Source organism: Helicoverpa armigera, chromosome 17 (assembly GCF_030705265.1).
Source record: "Helicoverpa armigera isolate CAAS_96S chromosome 17, ASM3070526v1, whole genome shotgun sequence".
NCBI classification, from domain to species: Eukaryota; Metazoa; Arthropoda; class Insecta; order Lepidoptera; family Noctuidae; genus Helicoverpa; species Helicoverpa armigera.
Genome location: NC_087136.1, coordinates 7,319,007 through 7,341,215, shown reverse-complemented (window position 1 = coordinate 7,341,215; position 22,209 = coordinate 7,319,007). Strand labels below are relative to the sequence as shown.

Genomic DNA, 22,209 nt, shown 5'->3' with positions numbered 1-22,209 from the left:
AGTCTTAATGTCAGATATTGCCAAGGGAATATATAAAAGTAATTTTATCCGCCCAAAACATCCGCATATCTGTAGGTACGAAAACGCACGAAGGAATTCGAATATATCCAAAAAGCCAGCGAACGGTTATTGCAAGCATATAAATATGTATGTAGGTACATATGTATATTGAGTACGTAGGTGTTGCTATTTCCTTGTGTTATGTAATCCAAAAATCCTATCGCGTCTTAGGCACCTGTTACAACATCAAAGACGAAGGAAATTCGCGTAGATTGCTTTACATACATATTTATACATGTACATGTTGATTGTCTTGCAAATACGTGAAGCAGTCATTATATACAGAAGCTTTATTAACGGGTCATGAAATGAGTAGGTAATTGGATTTTACGAAGTCGTATTTTTAGCACCGCAATTATTTAATTTTGTATTTTTGTCTAATCATATGAACCTACATGTATGTAAGCCACTAATGTAACCATGTATTTCCTGTAACTTTGTAATGGGATATAAGGTAACTCATTCAACCATCTTTCAAGGATCGATCGTAGCGTCATGTACCTACTGTTAAACTGATCTGATGAACTTTTGCATTTAACGCGCATTTATAAAAAAATGTGTTGTGAAACTACAAAAGCACAAATATGTTACACAGTGTGTCAAAAATCTATACTGTAATTAAACAATACATATTTAGAAGTCAATATTGTCAATACTGTTACAGCCTTTTTATCGTCCCACTGCTGGGCACAGGCCTCCTCTCACACGGAGAAGGATTGAGCATTAATCACCACGCTTGCTCAATGCGGGTTGGTGATTTCAGACTTTATAGTCCAGGTTTCCTCAAGATGTTTTCCTTCACCTTTTTATCAGCCATTGGTGTCTAAGTATACTTAGAAAGTACATACAAACTTAGAAAAGTTGCAATGGTACTTGCCTGACCCTGGAATCGAACCCACACCCTCATACTCGAAAGGTTGGTTCTTTACCCACTAGGCCACCACGACTTTTACAATTATTGTCAATGTGGGGATAAAACTCATTATAGCAACCAGCAGTATACAAACAAACAGGCCACATAACACATTTTACCAGCTTAATTATAGTTGGAATCCCACCTTTATATTGTCGATACACGTCAACATAATTATATCGGCGCGCACTATAATTGGTTTATGTACTTAATACGAACGCCAAGTTACGCTGAGTACGCTCTTGGAAAATTCATTTAAGCTGTTACATACAGTGACGTAAGCTTGGTATGTTTTTATATAGAAGGACTATACTTTTGTTTTGTGTTGAATTTGATGAAGAGAATTTTGTTTTTAAGGGATTTTGAGGTATGTGGAGTTTGGTAATTTGTTGTTGATTAGGGATGTTGTTAAAAATTGGTTAAGTTTACTATATAGTCAGAAAATAGTGAGGTAGAAATAGTAATTATTAAATTACATAGAAATGTTGGGTATTACTAATGGATTTCTATTTTAAAAAATTTCATTCGTTGCCATTTGAACATCTTAAGCAGTTGTTACGGGCAGTCAGAAGCCAGATCTGACAACCAGACTCCCCAAGGGGAATTGGGTTGCTCGGGTAACTGGGTTGAGGAGGTCAGACCGGCAGTTGCTTCTTGTAAAGCACTGGTACTCACCTGGATCCGGTCAGACTGGAAGCCAACCCCAACATTGTTGGTAAAAGGCTAGCCAGATGATGACTTTCTCGTAAAAACTGTATTTACTATACGGAAACATATTCATATGGAATAGGTATTATCTTATCTCCCATCAGCCATGAATCGATATAAAAAATGTATAAACATTTCAACGATGTCTCACTCCGTGTAACCTTGACCCCGCGTCAACGAAATGAAATATTTTCCCCTTAACGGTAGAGAATTTAATATAAGATTAAGAGTATTATTTTTCTATCAATCCGCCTTTTCCTTGAAGTTTTAATAAAAAATGTATAATTCGAAATCCTTTCGATACCCTTGAAATGTTACGTGGTTAATGATTAATCGGTGGTTACGTGAAAAATACAAAAATAAGAGTAAGTTTTTATGCTCCATAAAATGTAAGACTGTGGGAAATAAACACTAAGCTGTAAATTAAGTAGGTTGGACTGGAACTATAATGTTCAGCGGAATATTTTCATTAATATTTTTATGTGCAAGAAAGTATTGTTGTGCACATAGCCTGAGTTTATTTGTAGTGAACAAAGAAAGTAATGGTTTATTAAAATATAATTTACAATGCAAAACGACTGTATTCTATTTCAATTATCTGTTCATTTGAATCTCGAAGTAACGAGGTTGATTTCCACATAATGCTGCTATAGAAAAGTGAACCTTAGTGTTGTAAGGGCCCACAAAAACATTCATCAACACTGATAGTCCACTTTTTTGGCCGTCTATACATATTTACTACAGATGCTCTTTGAACATCGACCCATAACAAGAATTTCAAAACTAATTACATACAATAACAGGGGCACTAATAATTTACGTATCACCCCTCTACCCCCCATATCGTGCGTGCTACCCATTGATAGGAATAAATTTAACATTTACCCCTCTACCCCCCTTGTCACTCTGACACTTGATAATTGAGTTTCGAAGTGCTCAAATTACGCATGAACTTTGACATCGTGACCTATATTTTTACGTTTGTTTGTTTGTAAGATACCTCGATTTAAGTGGGTGAAGATCAAAAACATTGGTGTAGTAGATGTTTTGGGAAATATAAAGTACTCTGAAAAAGCCTCCTTGTCAGTTTAGGCATGTTAAGCGGAATAAAATATAAAAGCAAACCTTAATGTGTATTTTATTTTATCTACCCAAGTTTACTTTACATAGAGACAACTTAGAGTAAAAGCTTCCAGATTCAAAAATCTGTATTAAAAAACGGGCAAGAAAATCCTATAGCCATTAAATAGGAACAAACCTAAGCTCTCAATATCACTTCAATCTGAGGATGAAATCAAAAACCTCACGCTCAGCAGTCACGCCAGACTTTCAGACCAGAACAAAGACGTAATCAAATTTTATTTTTTCCTTTAAAATCCTTTAGTACTTAACTTTGAATGGAAAACGCTCCCAGCTTCAATCATGTAAGTACTATTCGAGATTGGATATAAAATTTTACTACTAAGTGCATGAAGCTTCATAAGAACTCATACAAACTCGTAAAGTCAAAAATAATAAACATTCATATTTTTCATGCTGCGATCCTGTATCCATATGACATTATTTCTAACCACTGTGTAAAGTTACAAGCTTCTGTCGTGAAATAGACATAACATAAAAAGGATCTTATTCTAATACAAATAAAGTTGAATTTGTTTTACAACAGTATTCATTGTACACATGTAATCAATTGTATCCAATTTTATGTAACAAGTCTATAAGAGAAACAAACCCTAAATTGAATTATCGTGGTATCCAAACGCCCGCTGCGAGCGATTTGGTACCGAAATAACCCAAATTCACACATAAATTTGAGATTAGGGTCGTTATAGAGGCTTATATTATTCCCCTAATATACTGATGACATTATTTTATCTTCAGTTTATAACATAATGTTGTATTTAAATAATATTTCATTGTGTAAATTGAACCACATATTTGTTCAAAATAAGCACTTAATTTGCAGGTAGCCTGAATAGAAAATCTCGCATGGATCTGACAAAGACAAATAGGTACCAACTCGGACCTGAAAAACTTTTTACAGATTTCACAAAAGCTTTTACTACAGTTACTGTAAGCGAAACAAAACCTTAGATACATAGGTCTTGTACGGAATTTCTGGATGGTTTGATAATAAATTGGTATTGCCTACCATTGTTTGTCAATTTTGTAGCAATATCAAACTTATGTCCAATGCGGAAACTTTTTTAAATTTTATTACATTGCAATTTTAGGAACTATCGTGAATAAACGTAAAGTTAGCAATCTAAAACAGATTTTATTCAAAAAGTTTAAATTAAATCTACTTAATTTCTATCTGGTTAAAACCTAATTACAGTTTAATTGCTTATTCTCTTTATATGCAATTAACCGTTCGTGTGATGCACAGTGGTTTACCTAATTACACGGTCGGACAAAGTGTGTCAACCTTTAGTCCCCTAGGAAAACCCGCATAGCAAAATGTAGCTGAGAGAAAATTTTGTGTATGAAGGCACAAAATACAAATAGCTTACGGAGCCGTGTGCAGAATCAAAATGGAGCACATACAAAACCAAAGGTGTGAAAAAATCACGGAAGATAACATAATAACTTTAGCAATTTGTGTTCAGATTTCTTTGGAAAAAAACAAAGTCTTTTTGGATCATGTTCTGCCAATCTAACACGTTTTTGTGTATAGTAAGTTCAACTCAGTCGTGCGCGCGGCCTTATGTGTGGGTAACCCTTGTACATATACAGTGACTTTGTGTGCGTGACAAGAGGTACAATCGGGTGCAATACAGTTATTTAGGGGTTGTATACGGGTGTTTAAAGAAAAACAGCTATTATGTAATTTAATGTTTATTTATTTATAATGATTATGAATCGCTACTTGTAAAATGAAATGATGATTTTTCGGATTCGCTACTCTCCAAGGTGAATTATAAATTCTGACTCCATGTCAAAATGTCTATAGTATTCTTCTTTTGATTTCTTTTGTACATGTCGACAAGTATTACCCCTCTCACCACATCCCTTCATCAATTTGACTTAAACGTTCATTTATGAGTTTCATTATTTCCGTCTTATTTTGGTCGACATTATGCGAAGCAATATAATTTTTTTTTAATTCCCCACACATTTTGTTTACATTATTATACTAGATTATACCTCTTTTTACATTCTTAGTCCACACTTTTATTTATTGTCCGCGTACCCCGAGCTAGAAAATATGTAAGGAGTATTTAATTCATCTTAGATATTTCACCTCATTTATTTCTTAGATGCTGTTAATGTCAATTTGAGACGTATGAGAAAATATTGAAAAACCATATTTAATAATAATAAAAAGCTTTGAAAGTTGTTTCATTTTTTGAAACGCTTTACTTGACTCCTTAATAATTTCTCCGTGAATAATTAGTATTTTCGTAAACGACTGTACCCAAAAGAAAAAGCGATAAGAACACGTCATGCTCGGACGACGTCACTGTCACACGAATGAAAGTTGTATATTTACAAGCCGACGCACACATAGGGCCGCGCGCAAATCTGAGTTGAACTATCTATACCGTGTGCTGTCTTGTGATACAGATTTCTATTTCGTAACAAGATATGAATACAAATCTGAATACAGCGTGGAAAAAGTTATGATCGTATGTACCTACGAGTACGTAGCTATGTAGATATTATAATACTTGATACGTGCCTTTGTGTTACATGCCAGTTGAACGCAAGTAAGTGGAATTTCATCCTAACTACGTTGGTTTCTTAGCTGGTAATATTATTATGAAAATGCAATAGTCATAAATAGAGCTGGAACGAGTTGCTGGCCCATTTTGGTTCCCAGAAGACTTCGGTGTCAATCCAATTTATTTAATTATTCATCATATTTGCTGATTGGTTGCTAGAGTGCTCATTCTTATGATAGGTTATTTTTTTTCTGGATTTCGGGATTCGTAGTATCTACTTATATTCAAGCCTTTTTAGTCTAAATGATTGTGTCTTCAACAAAAATCTTGTTATTTTCTTAAAAGCTATACAAAATATTTTTCTCACACTTAATTAGTTAATTATTTATTACCCTCTCCTGACAACAAAATCAAGGACTTTTAAAAGTCTAGAGAATAAATTGGTTTATGTAAGAAAAAAGTAGATTTAAAAAATAGTCCTTTGAAAAATATATTCCTAGAGATTTAAGGCAAAATATTATTTCGTAGTTTTTTCTAACCTCATTTGATAAGAATTCTGTTAGATCTAGAATTGCGTTCTAGATCTCTTTGTTACTTCGTCTAAACGCACTTACTCATTCAAAATGCTGTTGTATGCTTTTCGGATCCGACGGCAAAGGTGACGTCACAACGAACGCTTTGTAGTTCCTAGTTTACAATGGTACATTAACCTGTCACCAGTCTAACACTATAGCAGTTCTTTAGCCATTCTCTAACGATACCCCCGAGAACAAATGGCGGGAAGTTATTTGTAACTCGGAACTATACGACTGAGTTGTCAATACAGTATTTATGGCTTGTTTTTATTAACTGCCAGTCTGTTGGTGACCTTGATTTTCTTTGAAGGTTTTGTAAATGACTTTATGGGTAATTCATAGGTAAATACTTAGCTACTAAGCGTAGTTATGGGGCTGTTTTTTTTATTTTTATGTTGTCTATCTTTAGGTATATTTTAAGTAACTTAACACACGCATGAGGCTGTTTATTTACTGAAAGATTTATTTATGTTGTCGTAGGTAAATATAGGCTTAAAATTTAGTTTAGTTATTTATCAATTTAGTTAAGTACTGAGGGAGAGAAACCAGAATAAATTGTTAAACAATTACCCAAAGTAAGTTCCCAGGTGTTGTCAGGTGAAGACGTGTTTCGAAAACAAAATATTATTAATTCGCCAGATGACATTGTGGACCCATAAAATATGCGGAACAGTCATGTTTTTCCAGCAATTTATTGCTTAGGAAATTAAGGTACATTAATCTTTTAAGTCCCTTAGCGACAAATTTGCTTTGGCCTGGTTTTGGCAACCAGAGCGGAAACCTGTTCACCTTTGTCTGTAGAATAAATAACGCGGACTTGTTGACTTGGGGTTCTAAGGCTTTTCGGAAATTAAAGGCGTAGGTAATCCCAAATTGATTTCTAAATGTATTCCAGATTGTCAACTTCGACAGGTCTGAAGTTGACCATAAAAAAGTGGACCGTTTGTGTAGATTTGAAAACGGTTATTCATCATCCTCCTACCCTTATCCCAATTTTATTTGGGGTCGGCGCAGCATGTTTTCTCCTTCCATACTATTCTGCCGGCATCTCACAAGTATTTGAAAACTGTTACTCCTGTATTCAAAATTCCCACATTATTAACCAAAGCGTACAATAATATTTAACCAACATAATTCAGCTTAAAGAAACCCCATACTTTTATTTCCTCGCAGCCAGGCGAAGCTAATGGAGCGTCGATAATCGCGAAATGCCTTGCACGCGATGAATCCCAGACAGCCGCGGTATTTCTAAATACCGCTCAACATTATCCCGATTTTATCAATGTACTAGCTTCCGCCCGCGGCTTCGCCCGCGTGGTGTGTTGATAAAAAGTAGCCTATGTGTTAATCCAGGATATCACCGACCTACATACGTACCAAATTTCAAGCAAATCAGTCCAGGCGTTTTTGCTGGAAAGAATAACAAACATGCATCCATTCATTCTCACAAACTTTCACATTTATAATATTAGTAGAAAGGATAGGATTAGCCGTTTTCACTCGTATCCCGTGGGAACTACTGCCCATACCGGGATAAAATATAGCCGATGTTACTTGTTAATGTAGCTTCGTAATGGTGAAAAAATTTTTAAAATCGGTCCAGCAAAATTCTGAGTTTAATAATTACAAACAAACATACAGATTATTCCACTTCATAATATCAGTATAGACATAGATAATATTTTTATACATTCCCATACCACCCAAGCTTTAGTACGATCGTAAAACAGCTCTCAAATATGGCGGATTTTTCCTTCGTTTTTGTTCGGTCAGCGGAAGACTTCATAAAAAGTACCTATTAGGAAGGCCCTTTGTGAAAATTTTGAGTGGCAAGAGTCGTCAATTACTACATCTGTCTTGCACTTTATACGTGAGAAACATTTTTGATGGGTTTTTATGGGGCTGTGAGGTTGAAGGAAAATATGACGAAAACCTTTGTAGGAAGGAAGTACAATCCGAAATCTAGAGAATGGCTCATTTTCACTTGCATAAAATCAGTTAAAGAATTGGTTATCCTTGACTGACTCTTTACTGTATGTTTTAAAGTCAAAATTTTATCATTACTAAACCTTTTGTTGCAGTACCAATATAGAGAAGAAAAATACGACAAAATTAAAACATAATCTTACGCCCCTAAAAATACACATCTCAACTTCCGACCCTCTAAAAAGGCTGTCGAAAAAGCAAAAGCATATTTGCACGTACGCGATATATACTTAGCTACGCCATCATCTTTAAATGGGGTAGTTTCGCACGTAAAAATACCCATAGATGTTAAGTATGAGGAAAACGTAGGGTACGCCATTAATTCTTTGGAAGCCTGCAAGATATCAACACTCAAGTTTTTATAAGAGTGAATGAGAAAATTTTGTTGGTCTCATCTGCTTGGCCTTTTCTAAAGTACCTCTATATTCTGCTCGTTTTCAGTGTTGCCAGATGTTGTTAGATTATTTATTTGTATAGTAGTTTAATTCATAATGTTACTTAAGTACAGAAACGACTATTTATTTTTACGTTTTTTAAATAATTAACAAAACTTACAGACGGTCAGTAGATCAAACAAAACTCACCCAGTAGGTCAAAATATCCGAATCTCTCTAATACCAATGGAACATTAACCTTCAACTACTGTGATAAGGTTGAAAATCTATTGAAGAAATTTGACAGATTGCGTTAGGTCGATATGCTGTCTATACCTTATTATAAGGTTCTAAAATTGAAACCAAAGATATATAAAGAACTTAAAAGTAAGTAATCAACTTTGCCCTATTTGACCTTCACTAAAAACAAAGTTCTATAGCACGAATTCCGTAATGTAATAGAAGTTAAAGGTTCCCTTCAAATTACAGGGAGCTAAGATGGAGGGCAAAGCGATTGTTCAGAATGGCAGTGGATAGTTGGAGTAATGAACGATTTACTTTAATTATAGCTGGTCAAAAGGCCTATTTTTTGTTCTATTTAGTTGATAAGTTCTGTATTTTTAACGTGGATTTAATGTGTTTTCATTTAGAAGACAATAATGTCAAAGAATTTATAGCTCTGGTTGTAAATTAAATGTTAGTGTAAGGTAGCGATGTAAGGTTACATGTAAGGCATGTATGATTTCCCATACGAACCGAGCATTACATAGCAAGCAACTAGTTAATTTAGCAGCTTATGACATTCTCACAGTAGATATAAAAACTTTGCTATAGAGCCTAAACCTGATAATATTCAGAATTAGTTGCATTACATAAGATTTTTTATTTTGAACTTACCAAAATTTTGCAATACCGGACTTGGTATTGTAGGTACATATCAAGTTAAGCCAATCATTTTGACTATCAATCCACATAACAGTATATACATACTGGTACTTAAAATACATACCGGAAAACACGATTATCATGATTTTTAATAGACGAAGTTTCCACAGTAGGTAATTTAACAGTGTCATTAATTAAATTTACAAAAGTTTAAGTACAGTTAAATGGAGTGTGAATTTCAGTGAGATCCCGTATTTTCAGCTGTTACGCAATTTTATAATTGGTTCGTTTATTTCCTTTATTGTACCACCAGCATTTTGTATATTCGGCAAGTGTTTTCCAATTGTGTCGAAAATACGAAACACATGTTTTATCTTTTGATGTTTTATATCAATTTGCAACTTTGATTGGCTCTCGTTGTCTCTTATTGAATATTTATACTTTAAAATTGTATCTTCGTTATCATTTCGGAAGATATTACGGATATTTCATTTTGTCCTTTTAAAATGCTTTTATTAATTAGTTGTGAAAGTCTGAGAATTATTTTTAAAAGCTTAAGTAATTTTATTTTCACAAGAGAGATAAAAAAGTTTTAACATACAAAACTTTGACAGTTATCACGTTTCTGTTAGTCAAAACTCAAAATAAAGTTCCGTAAGATAACGAGAAACTCCACGCGTTGTTTCTCAGATAATAAGAACTTACTTCTGCTGAAATTTCTATTAAATCTTTATTAGGCTAAGTGCTCTTAACAAAACAATAAATAACCTTTTGTTTTGTCCACGTGTTTAGGATAAACTGTCCACGTGGACGGAATTATAACAAAAGGCCTACTTCTAGATAAATACCTACTTTCATTTAGAGAGCTTTGATGATGTCTAAGGAACCTTTGATCAGACTGACACGATGGAGGCGGCTCTTAAAATCAAGGTCAAACTAAATAAGGATTAGAAGAAAAGATATATAACTTGAGACGTACTTAAGTTTTTAAATACCAATCAAATATGGGGTTATGCAAAAAATATAATTTATCTATTTGTAAAAGAGGTTTCTCAATTCACTGCAATTTTTTTTAGTTAATGTCTTGGTATGAATTAGAAAATTATGATATCCTATTATTAAAAATCTCGTTGCTAAGTTAAGTTTAAAGGCTTTTTAGGACAAAAGCTCTAAGAATACTAGAATTACAAGTTCCCAAACAATTTTAGTGTGTCTACACGAAAACACTTTAGCAACACCTATCAAAAGCGATACCCAAACAAAACCTATTACAAACTTTCCATTGTAGGAGCAAAACGGCTTTTTACTCACGTGTAAGGAACCCTAAAAAGTATAACACTGGCCCTCGTTACGGTAAAGTAATGCAATTAAAAGTTGGCGTGCGACACTGCGCGCTTTGTGAGGCAATTGCCTTAGTAAGTGGTTATAATGCTTGAAGGTACTAAGTCTGTGCTGTACGTAGTTTTAAATGGGATAATTGAGGGAGGTGAACGTGGTTGAAAGTGGAGGTAGCAAGTCATTAAAAGCACATGCTTGTATGTATATTTAATAGTATCGTTTTCAGTCCAAATACCCGTGAAAAAGTACATTATTCTTTTGAAAGAATAAAGGTTGAAATTCTAACATGTAACGTGACTTTATTTTGAAGGAAGAAGTGATGCAACCAGATCCTCAGGTGCATATCCCATTTATCAGAATTACGTAAACCCAACTGGAGAATCTAAATGGTTCGGAAAATCCCGGTATGAAAATCCCTACACACCCAAAGCTTGTTATTGAAATCTATTCCATGAAAAATCTACAACTCAAATGGGAATATTTTTCCTGTGTACCGATTTTTCATAGAATCGTTGCTGACATTGATCACTCTAAGCCGTAACCGAACACAAACTAACTTCGTAAGCCAATTGATCTTCCCTCTGGCCAGTTAGTCACAATCCTTTGAGGACACAACATAGTTATAGCTACAGGTGTGATGGACGTAGTTAAATCGGTACGCTAAAGCAATCTCCGCGGTTTGGGAGTGAAAGCTGTGATGTTAAACCGGTCAGACCTGTCAGGAGATACTTATGTAATATGGGTCCTATATAATGTAGCCTGGGGATATCATAGATGGCATAACGTTTGATCTTGGTTCGGAAATTATAATTTAGAATAGCAACCAGCGAATTGCAGGATCCCTTAGGGCTTAAGACTGAAAGCGGGTGTGTTCGAAAGAGATATCATAACTGCAGTTCACAAAGGGGTGCAGATGGAACAAGGGTGAATTTGAGTTTATAAAAATCTGTTACTCCCTCTCACTGCACCCAGAGCGGTCTGATGATTTCTCGACCAAAAATGAGGCCAAAATTTATGACATTAAGTTATACCCTAGTATACCATGGGCAATATAAACCAAACAAAAAGTAACATACTTAGTATGATGACCTTATCATTACCTACTTCTATTCCTCTTTACTAAGTCTGTGGCCAAAGGTCCTACTATATAACCAAGCTCATTACTTTCACTCACTCATACCCATCCTGTGTTTTATGAACTCCATGAACAAAACCCTAAGCATGTTTGCTAACGCAGTAATAACAACTCTTATTACAGGTACCTAAGAGTAAAAACATCGTAAAGATCAGTAACTACGGTTCTTACAGCCGGCAATGAAAAGGTTGATCAAAGGATTTATCTTAATACTTTGTGGAACATTTTATACTTAGAAGCGAGGTATTTTATCTTAGTCTGAAGTCTAAATTACCTTCCGAGGTACTGATAGCTTAATGAGAAATACTTTGCTAAGAAATGAAACATTATAGGGTATTGCAGTGGTTAGTAAATTATGGACAGTCCGACACAAATGGTGTAATTTACAATAATGTCTATTGGTACTACAGTACCTTTAAATGCAGGTTCCATTCGAGGTTTTTACTAAGTCCCGAGTGAACTACTTTCTGTACTCTGATGAATTTAAAAACTACTCCTATCAATCCCCACCAATCTTCACCCAAATCGGTTCAGCCTTTCTTCCGTTCCATTTTAGCAGTATAACGAACAACCTTTCTTTACATAGCTATATATAGATTTGACGTGTCAGTTTTTATAAAAAGATGATAAAGAGAACCATATTAAATAACATTGCGTAACATTTTAATATGAAGCTCCAGTAAATCTTCTTAGAAACTAAGCCGTTAGAATTATATTAATATAGGAAGGAAGCAAACGCTAGTGCTTGCAAACTAAGTAATCCCTTTAGCCTGCTCTGTAACTTAACACCTGCATAGACTGCTGGAAACTACGAGAAGGCAATAAGTTAGATTCTAGGTATTATAAATTTCCCTCTTGATAATTTAAATTTTAAACAACCTCACTAGATTCTTAATTATCTATTTATCTAATTAACATGCCCACTGCCTATTAAATGGCGTATTATTTTTCCCGAAAAAAGTTGAAGAGATTTTTGTATGATTGTATAAAAATGGATTTTGAGGCGACTGCGATAGTCTTTCTATGCTACGTGACAATAAAATTGAAGAAAAAATTAAGGTATAATTAGTTTTGCCTCTTTTATATAGCTGGTTAACGTATGTCACTAAAATATACTGTGGTACAAAATATAGCAATTTTGCTGGTAAAAGTCAGTACAAAACACACATTCCTAGAGGATAGACATAATGTACTAAAGTACACTTTACCTGTATCATCACAGTCTTGCAGACTCACATACATACACTCCCACACACTCACACACATACACACACATACACTCACATACACTCCCACACACTTACACAAACGTTTTATAACAACCCACCAACCATCATACGCAATTTAAAACAGGTGTAACCCTACGTAACTACGGAACAGTAGTTACCTAGTTTTAGAAATTTTGCTCATCAAACGTTAACTCTTTTACATTACACGGGAGGGAATTACAGTTTTTAACTAATTTTGTTTTAGAACTAGGGTTAGTTAGTGACTTTATGTGAGCGAAGCATTTTTGTTTAGTTAACTACAGTAACTAGAAAAAATACATAATTAGAGACAAACAAATGAAGCTCACTAATTAAGTCTAACGATATCGTCAGTAAGAAGGTTTTAAGTTTAAGTATAGAAAAAAAATTAAGCACTTATTACGAAAGATCGATCTCAAAATTATTAAGTTCCAGTATTAAAAGTTCTAATTCTTTTCAAATGAAGCTCACTCTATCTCAATAAATTTCATAAGCAATTACGCCAAAAACACTTCAAACTAGTTCTTCAAACGGGAAAACTTTTCCTAGATAATAGCGATCCCTATTTTCTTTATGTCTAGAGTGTTCGTCTTTATATTCCTACAGTTTTGAACGTACTTCAAACTACTTTATTTTCATCACAAACAGTGCTTCGTTTTACTAGCGAGCTGAGAATAATTTAAAGCAAACTCAAGCTAACAATAGTTTGAAATTTTAATTTCATATTATCAGACTTTGGTGGAGCAATATATTCTGTTTAGCATAATTCTAATGCGAGTTGAAGCGTTACTTATTATAATCTAATGGCTGTCATTAATTTTCAGACTGAAAGTTTTAACTTGGGAATTTTGATCGCAGTTTGCAAGTTTTTTTGTGTTTTTTTTTGGTATTTAATTTGTTTTATGATAGTTTGAGAACCTCGTATTTGTTAAGTAATTTTTACTAAATATACCATAACGTTGGTGTATGTTTGAAACAAGAATATAAGATAAAACAACACCTTATCTACTTGCAAGGATTTACACTAAACCTCACAGGAGCCGCGCGTCAGTCCGATAACCCGAGAAGGGTCTGTCAATACGTTAAAAAAGGTCTTATTTTAATATAAAAAAGTAAAATACGAACAGCATTCACTTTGAAAAAAAAAACCTTTTTTGCACTTCGTTGTCAACTAGGTATGAATATGATCACGACATTTATCAGATTCAATTCAAACCCCTGCTTAGGTAGAATTGACAATGTAGACTTATGTTCATAAACAATTTATAATTAAGAATAGTATGAGTATTCATGTAAACTTCAAACATTACAAGACATTATTCTATCCCATAAAAATTATAATCAGTTTTAAATAGATCAATTGCCTTTCCACGGTTAAGCCCAACCCCTCAGGGAAACAAGCCCAAACCGTGTTATTTTTCTATTAAAAATCTGAAAGCAGAACTCCGTATAATGTGAAAAAGAAACTCTTAGCCGGCCGATGGCGCAACTTTTAATAATATTGGATTTTACCTAGTAGGGAAGTCACGAAGTTTAAGGATTGTGTTTTTTGCCCAACTGTTTTGACCCGGGTTGTGATTTTTAGAGATGTAACTTAACATAGGAAGTATTGAGATGAAATGAGATGGACTACATAATTAATTATTGAAAAAATGTTTTATATTGTTCTCACAATAAGATGTTTAATCGGGAGATATTTGTGTGTTTCGTTGTACTTAACATCATCTTGGTAATATAATTGTCTCTAGACTGTATTGATAGCAAAATCAACCACGAAACAATAGGGGAATAAATTAACAAGAAGGGCAATGTTATAATTAAAATTTCAAACTAAATAATACTTGCAAAATTATAACTTTATTCTAGGCTTCTATGGCTTAGCCTGTAAATTAGTTAAACCAACTAACAGAATTGATGATGTCGACAACCTTTTTAGTCAACATAACCTTAACCAATTGAATACAATACTAACTCAAAATTAAAGCGAGATAACTGGCAAAAGTACCTACTAAATTCAATATTTGATATTCAAACACAACCCAGACTTCGTGTTTTAACTTCTGAAAAGTATATTTTACAAATGTTTAGGAAGTATATGTATTGTCGTAAGTCGCCTAGAGGGTAAAGAACCAACCTCTCGAGTATGTGGGTGTAGGTTCGATTCCAGGTCAGGCAAGTACCAATGGAACTTTTCTAACTTTGTATGTACTTTCTAAGTATATCTTGGACACCAACGGCTGATAGAAAGGTGAAGGAAAACATCTTGAGGAAACCTCGACTATAGTCTAAAATCACCAACCCGCATTGAGCAAGCGTGGTGATTAAATCTCTATCTTTCTCCGTGTGAGAGGAGGCCTGTGCCCAGCAGTGGGATGATAAAACGGCTGTAACAGTAATAGCATATCTTTTCTCTATTGGTTTATCATCAGAGTTTTGGTTTCAAGCATGTAAGATTTACACTAACAGTACTGGAGTCTAACTTCCCGCATATATTTACCATATAAAGTTTCTAGTACACTGCATAGCGCTAGTAAAATCTGAAAGCTTACAATTTGTCTAACTGCATCCCACTAACGTTATTCTATTGTAACTTTTGCGTTTTATCTCGTTATGTTGTTTGTAACTGAATTTTGGTGCACCACAAAATGTTCTTTGCAGTTTCCTGGTTTCAACTTTATAGCTTGACCTGTATTTTGAACAATACGATATATTTTCACTAACGTATTCAAATATTTGATTTAAATAAAGCTTCCTGGAAATTCAAATAATTTTACTTAATCCTTTTCTGTTCAAAATTGGCTAGGCAGATGATGATTTATTGTAAACACAATAAATCATCATCTGCCTAGCCTTTTCCCAAATATGTTGGAGCCGGTTTCCCGTTTGACCGGATGCATCTGAGTGCCAGTGTTTTTACAAGAAACGACTGGACCTATCTGACCTCCTTAACCCAGTTACCCGGGAAACCTAATAAATTAGTTTCATCAAAAATATTTCGAGCCAAAAATGTCAAAACTAACGTCACTAAAACATTTTTACTCAGCTTCATTTAACTTTAATTAATAGTCTCATGTAATTTCATGCAAGCGTCAACCATTTTCATTAGAGACGACGTTACATAACATGTCATTAATGTACCAAACTTGTTCACATAAGTCTTAGTAAATTAATTAAGTGTAAATTAAATATTGTCTCGTCTAGTTTGAGGGTCTAATAATGTTTCAGTAAATAACCTTGGGCTATTTTGTAAAGATTATTAGGCTAAAGGGCTTTTAAATTAATTAAATAGGCATTAATAACAAGGTTTTATATCCCTTATCTGTTTTTCGGAAGCTAAAATATCAGGGCATTGACACAAAATTCATTTAAGATATAAAACACCAGCAAAGTAGAAAATCCTTGTAAGCAAAAATTCTTACGAAAATCCCTTCTTAAAAATTGATTTGAAAGCGTGCTTCAAATTGAAATTAAATTCTGAGTAAGCTCAAGACTTGACATCTACTAAGAGCCATACCTATTACGGATGGAATCGAGGTCTTTGTAGATTTAACAAGACTGATGTTATCTATAAATGAAGTTCTATTTTCCCAGTAAAAGATTTATCATCGTAAAATGTTGACTTCAGCATTTTGGCATGTAAATAGCTTGTGAGCGTAAACATAGAAACCAATTTAGTATTTGGTTGAAATAAACATATAATTACTATTCACTTAAACATGTTTAGGAATAAATAGGACCAAATTCAAAGTTCTGGCTTTAATAAAAAATGTGAAGCAAGAAGTTACCTAAAACTTTACCGTAACGAGGACCGTGTTCCGTTATACCTTCATATTGTGTAAAAATGTCGAAACCTATTGTATTGTTATCTATTGAGGTGCATTTATTTTCGAAAAGCAATTCATTGTTGACTCAAAGATTTATTGCTGTCTCATTATTTTTGTTGAAGTTTAGGTTTTGACGTGGGCGTCGATTCAAGGCTTTTGACCGCTTGCTTTGTTATTGGTTTTACGTGCTTGAAAAGTTTGATAAATATTACAGTTTTGCTAACAATAGACTTTGATATAATTAAAAATAGAATTCTTTAAGATGTAAGTGTTTTTTACTTATAGTTCCATCTTTCCATTGTTAAAAAAGGTTTACCATACTTAATTTGCGTTGCCCTTAACAATATCTAACGCAAATACGGTATTAAAAATGTAGCTAAATGTTGGTAAACTAATCAATCTTCTAGTACCATCAATCAAAACAAAATAATCCCATTTTCAAATTTTTTTTTATTTTTAGACCACAGGATGCCAATCATCACATCAAGTACATTATTTCAGCCAAAAAACTTAGCCAGACTAAATTTTAATGAAGAGGCATTCAATTTGATTCTGTATAAAGAAAATTTTAATACCATCAGCTTTAATTTGCTCGTTGGCCAAAGTTTGCTCGAAAATAAACATTAAAATTCCCAACGCGAGAGGTCGCAACCGACATAAAATAGCCAGCTTAAATTATTTGCATCACAAAACTGGCCACAGTCTCCCAACACCCCTCTTGGGCCGAATGTGACCAAGAAATTATACTTTTGCATTAGCCAGCAGTTTCGCTTAGTTAGCCGGCTACACAAACTTTTCACATTTATTCCAAAAAGTTGGTCCATTCTGTTCCCGCATCTGGGTTCTAGCTACCTTTCTATTCTACAACTAGGTTTGATGGTATGCTAACAAAACTGAAGTCAGCCTGTAATAAACGACCGATGTAATTCGAATTGATGATATAAAAGAACGATTCGAGCGAAAAATGTTTCAAAACTTTTGGGAACTTCTGGTGAATTCAATTATACACCCAAAAATTGATTGGGTATCCCGATTTTGCGAAGAATTTTGCTAAACTGTTTTACAACTTTGTTATCGTATAATTTTGACGTAGGTACAATTTCAGGCTACAGTTCCCTATACCCATTGTGTTTATTTGGTTTATCCGTGTATCATAGGGTAAAATGAATTTAGTTGTTATTTCCTGGAAAAACTTTGTATTGCGGAAGGTAGAAGAAAGGTAATGTAGTTGATTTGTAGTATTATACGAAGGCATATAGTGTTATACATAATTTAGTTTTTCGGCAATCAAGATACCCTTTAACTTTGCTCCTAAACCAATAACGGTTGAGTAGAATAAAAATATAAAAAGTGAAAATACACCTACTCTGACTGAATGTTAAATATAACTTGATTGGTTCCAATCAATCACTTTCTCCAAAATTAATCATTTCAAAACAATATCAAATAATGTTTGTCAAGTTCAGTAGTTGCGTTAAATAACAAGTAATTACGACCACGCTGGCTGTAGGCCAAGGGGCATGGAGCCAACGCCCTCAGCAACCTGTTGACTTGCGAATTGGAAAACATTGTTTATAAAATCCAACGAAAGGCACAAATGTTATGAACTACATTACCAAAGGTCGTTGCCCTTTCAGAATCCATGGCTGTAATTTCGCCGATTTTATAGACGACATTGTTCGTATTTCGTTTGTCGAAGTTACGAAGCCGCAAAAGTATGCGGTATTTTTGTCTGATTTATTTGGAAAGTTGGTGTTTTTAAATCGAAGTTTGTCATTTCGTTCCACATAAAAGTTAAATACAATAAAATTTTCCTTTTGGGGTGTTCCTGTAATTGACATCTGACTAGTTCTACCACTGACCTGGACGTGATATGGTGCCACCTTCTCCTCTCCCTTGATCTCCACGTTGATATGCAGTCTAATGGCTCCGGATACTGCCGACTTGTCTGTTCTCTTCTCCAAGTTATACCAGACGTCCATCTCTCCTGACAGAGTTCGTACCTATTAAAATAAATGAAGGTTATTTTTTTTATAAGAAAGTTTAGACACGTTGTCTCTCATAATTCTTTATGTGTCAAGGACAAAAATAGACTATCTTAATACTTTATGAGTTATCGCTTTGAGGCCGAAGTTCAGTGACAAATACAAGGATGATTGACAAGAAAATGTTTTTAAATGACTGGTTGATCAAATAAATAGAAGTGATGGAAATAATAATGATAACGGAACTCTCTATCGCCACTAGGGATAAAAATACCAACAAATTCAGCTCCCTAATAAATATTTATTACCTATGAGACTAGACTCCGCTGAAGCTTTTCATCATAGTTCACTTGTCAGGGAAACGACAAGACTATGATAAATTGATGTTGATGGATGACTTTACCAACGTACTTTTTCCTATTCCGCTCAGTTTCATACAAAGATAAAATCAATAAAGTTTAATAGAAAGCAAAAAACCAAGGTTTCTATAGTCAGCTTACCTCGATGATCGTTTGACCCAAAAAGTCATCAGATTCTCTCGTCAATTTCTGTCTCAATTTTGATTTCAAATCGTTGTCCTCATCCCATACTCTCACTTTGATACGATCAGACGAATTATGGCATTCACTGTAGAACAAAAAAAAATACATTTGAATAGAGTAGGTACATAAATATAGAGGTGACTGTATTAAAAGTTTGGAATAAAGAAACCATTTTTATTTTGCCATGCTACTTACAAGTAAAACTTTTCGTTCCAAACGGGATTCAATTCCTGAGGCATAGTTCTTGTTCTCTTCTTCACTTTGCTCACTTGGACGGTAACGTAGGGGTCTGAAGTTCCACTCTTATCCTTCGCGATGAGGCCTTGAGCACAGATAACTGCCCACGAAGGGCCAATTCAGTATTTCATCATTACATACTGCATCATTTTATTTAGGTAATCAACATAATATATTTTACATACATACTCTATAGACTAGTACTTTAGCGGCATCTTATGCAGAGGCACTTTCAGCCCAATATTTTACTTACAGAAATAATATTTCAAATATTCCACTCCAGTGGATCTCTTCGTATAATAAAAATAATATAGCAGAATATCTCCAAACCCTCCGGCATGGTTCAGTAAATACGAGCAAACGTATTTCTGGTAAATCTTTCGAAAGTAATATGCATCCATATTCATGGTTGTTTCATAACTAAGGTACATGTTTTATGAGATGTTACACATTGCGGTTACATACTTCGCCTTGAAGCAGTATTAGCGGGTAAAGCTAGCCTCAACTTACGCTTAATTACTCTAAAGATAACCTTACCAAGCTATCTTCTACCTTACTTACCAAATTAGGCATTCTGTGCTAAAATTTCTTGGAAATCTATGAACGGGGTTTCGTGTGATCAGACGGGTCGGGGTCAAAGAAGAAGACACTAGCTTCAAACTACCAAACTTTTTATCTATGCCCAAATTCGATTTCTAAAACAAGTTGAACATAGCGCCTACATTATCGCAACTTCTAATGCAAACTTCGACCAAGAAGAAAGTTTCAAAGAAGAAGTATAAAGATATGCGCGGGAATCAAGTCTAATGGTATTGGAATTTTCACGAATCGAAAAGTTATTGGCAGTAACAGTAGAGAGGCAGAAATTTCGGGATAATTGGGGTCCTTCATTCGGCATGCTATAATTCCTTCTAAAATTTCATTCACTTACAAACGACTACTGAAGTATAGGTTTCTATCGTCGTCGCACTGAAAATTAAACAGGTTAATGTTCGTGAAGTGAGGCCTATCACCATTCATGTTACAGTGAACGAGCTTTGACAATCCACTCATAATTGTAACATTTATTGTTAATTTGTGACTCTCATGCAATTTGTGTCAATTTAGCAGACGTGCTGCTGAGTTGTGGTTTTGCAATCATTATAAATGAACGTGGTTTGAATCGTGTCATTTCAGTGTTCAGGGAGTATAAAATTTGTGTGCGTGACAAGAATAATTGAATCTGTATTATCATTATAACAAAGTTGAGTGAAGTGTTAGATTCGTGGAATTTCCTTAAGTGTTAATGGTTAAATCAAGCTACGTTTTTTATCGATGGAAGTGATTGAGGCGGTGCATTAACGACCGTGATTGTTCGGGTAAGTATTTGAAGTATAGATATGCAATAGATTTCTTTTTTGATATCTGCTGAAGCTGCGGCTTACGTTACTTAAGCATATACTTAATTCAACTTAGCATGTAATTTTAACAACGCTATGACTCTTGTTCATAATGTTACGTAAATTATAATTTGAAGCAGATATCAAAAACAAGGGAAAATAGAATTCAGGCGAAGAGTCTTTCTAATAGTATCAAAATTGCGAGCGTGCGGTTCGGAGCCGCAAAAGACCACCGCAAACCTGTAATGGCGATCTTGCAAGACCACTTTGATGTTCCTTCTATAGTGACTTGCTTGGCCTGTTCTAGACTGTCAATGTGAGTGTCTGGGTCGACGTTAAAAGTCCGCCTGGCCGCCACATGAAACGAAAGATTGAATACAATTTAGTGTTGTGTTTGTATTGTGTTTTATGCCTTTTGTTGGTTCGCCGCTGCTGGTACCTAGAACCTAGAGGGGAACATTTAGTGCAAACACTGTACGTCAATCGAACCTGTGATGGCGATCTTCGCGCTCCATTTTGATGTACCATCGAGGACTGATTGCTTCACTGTGCTCATGTGCGCCGCGTGAGGCTCCCCTTCGATGCTGAACACGCGTCTGTCACATACACACTCGTGTCAGCGATTGCTTTCCGATGTTTTCAATTTACGCAACGGCATTTTATATGATATTCAACGTTACTTTTATGATATCGGCAGCGGAATCAGCGCTTTCATAAGCGATCTCGATTATATAAAATGGATTTAAAGGGGGTGGTAATTAGGTGCAGTTTAGCTATTGCAATTTTATGTGATACTTTTATTTCAGCTAATTGTGATATAGGCAAAGTAGTGATGATGCTTATAAGGTATTGTTGGAGAAAATAAAGTCATATACCTGAATCCGACCCATTTAAAGCAATTCGCCGAACAAAGTTTGAAATTGAAACATTATTTAAGATCAAAATTGGAGCTATCATTACCTGATAAGTTCGAATATCTCGGGTTTGTCTCGTTCGCGTTGTTTCATTCGTTCCTTCATAGCTGTGATGATGGAATTGGCTTTATCTTCGGCGCCATGTTTGGAAGACTTTTCGGCCGCCCCTGCGAAACACACTGATCAGGCGGTGCCAACGTAGTTCTTGTTAGTTGCGGGATGCGCCGGGACGGCCCCCCGCCCCGCGCCCACACCCGCTACGGCCACTCTCGGCCCCAACCTGACAAGACTCCAACTTCGGTATGTAAATTCAGCAAAGTTTATGTATGTCGGATCTGATCAGGTCGGCGACGTCGAGCGGCGCCAGCCGGAGCGGATCTGAGCACGGCGCCTGATAAACAAAACTCAATACAGTTCAATGCATTACTTAAATAGCTTTATG

General features: G+C 34.8%; 1 protein-coding gene across 9 annotated transcripts in view; it reads right to left on the bottom strand.

The window, feature by feature from the left end:
- LOC110384263 (protein unc-13 homolog B) overlaps positions 1–22,209 on the bottom strand; it is a 220,433-nt gene that overhangs the window by 19,403 nt on the left and 178,821 nt on the right. For 6 of the 9 annotated variants that reach the window (XM_049846689.2, XM_049846687.2, XM_049846688.2 and 3 more), the window contains 5 exons: positions 21,814–21,946; positions 21,343–21,449; positions 19,433–19,574; positions 19,196–19,322; positions 18,573–18,713 (listed from right to left, as the gene is read on the bottom strand). In XM_049846689.2, the coding sequence (XP_049702646.2) occupies positions 18,573–18,713; positions 19,196–19,322; positions 19,433–19,574; positions 21,343–21,449; positions 21,814–21,946 (650 nt within the window). Of the gene's footprint in view, positions 1–18,572; positions 18,714–19,195; positions 19,323–19,432; positions 19,575–21,093; positions 21,201–21,342; positions 21,450–21,813; positions 21,947–22,209 lie in introns of all 9 variants that reach the window. The other 3 variants (XM_021345469.3, XM_049846683.2, XM_021345468.3) reach the window with 3 other exon arrangements.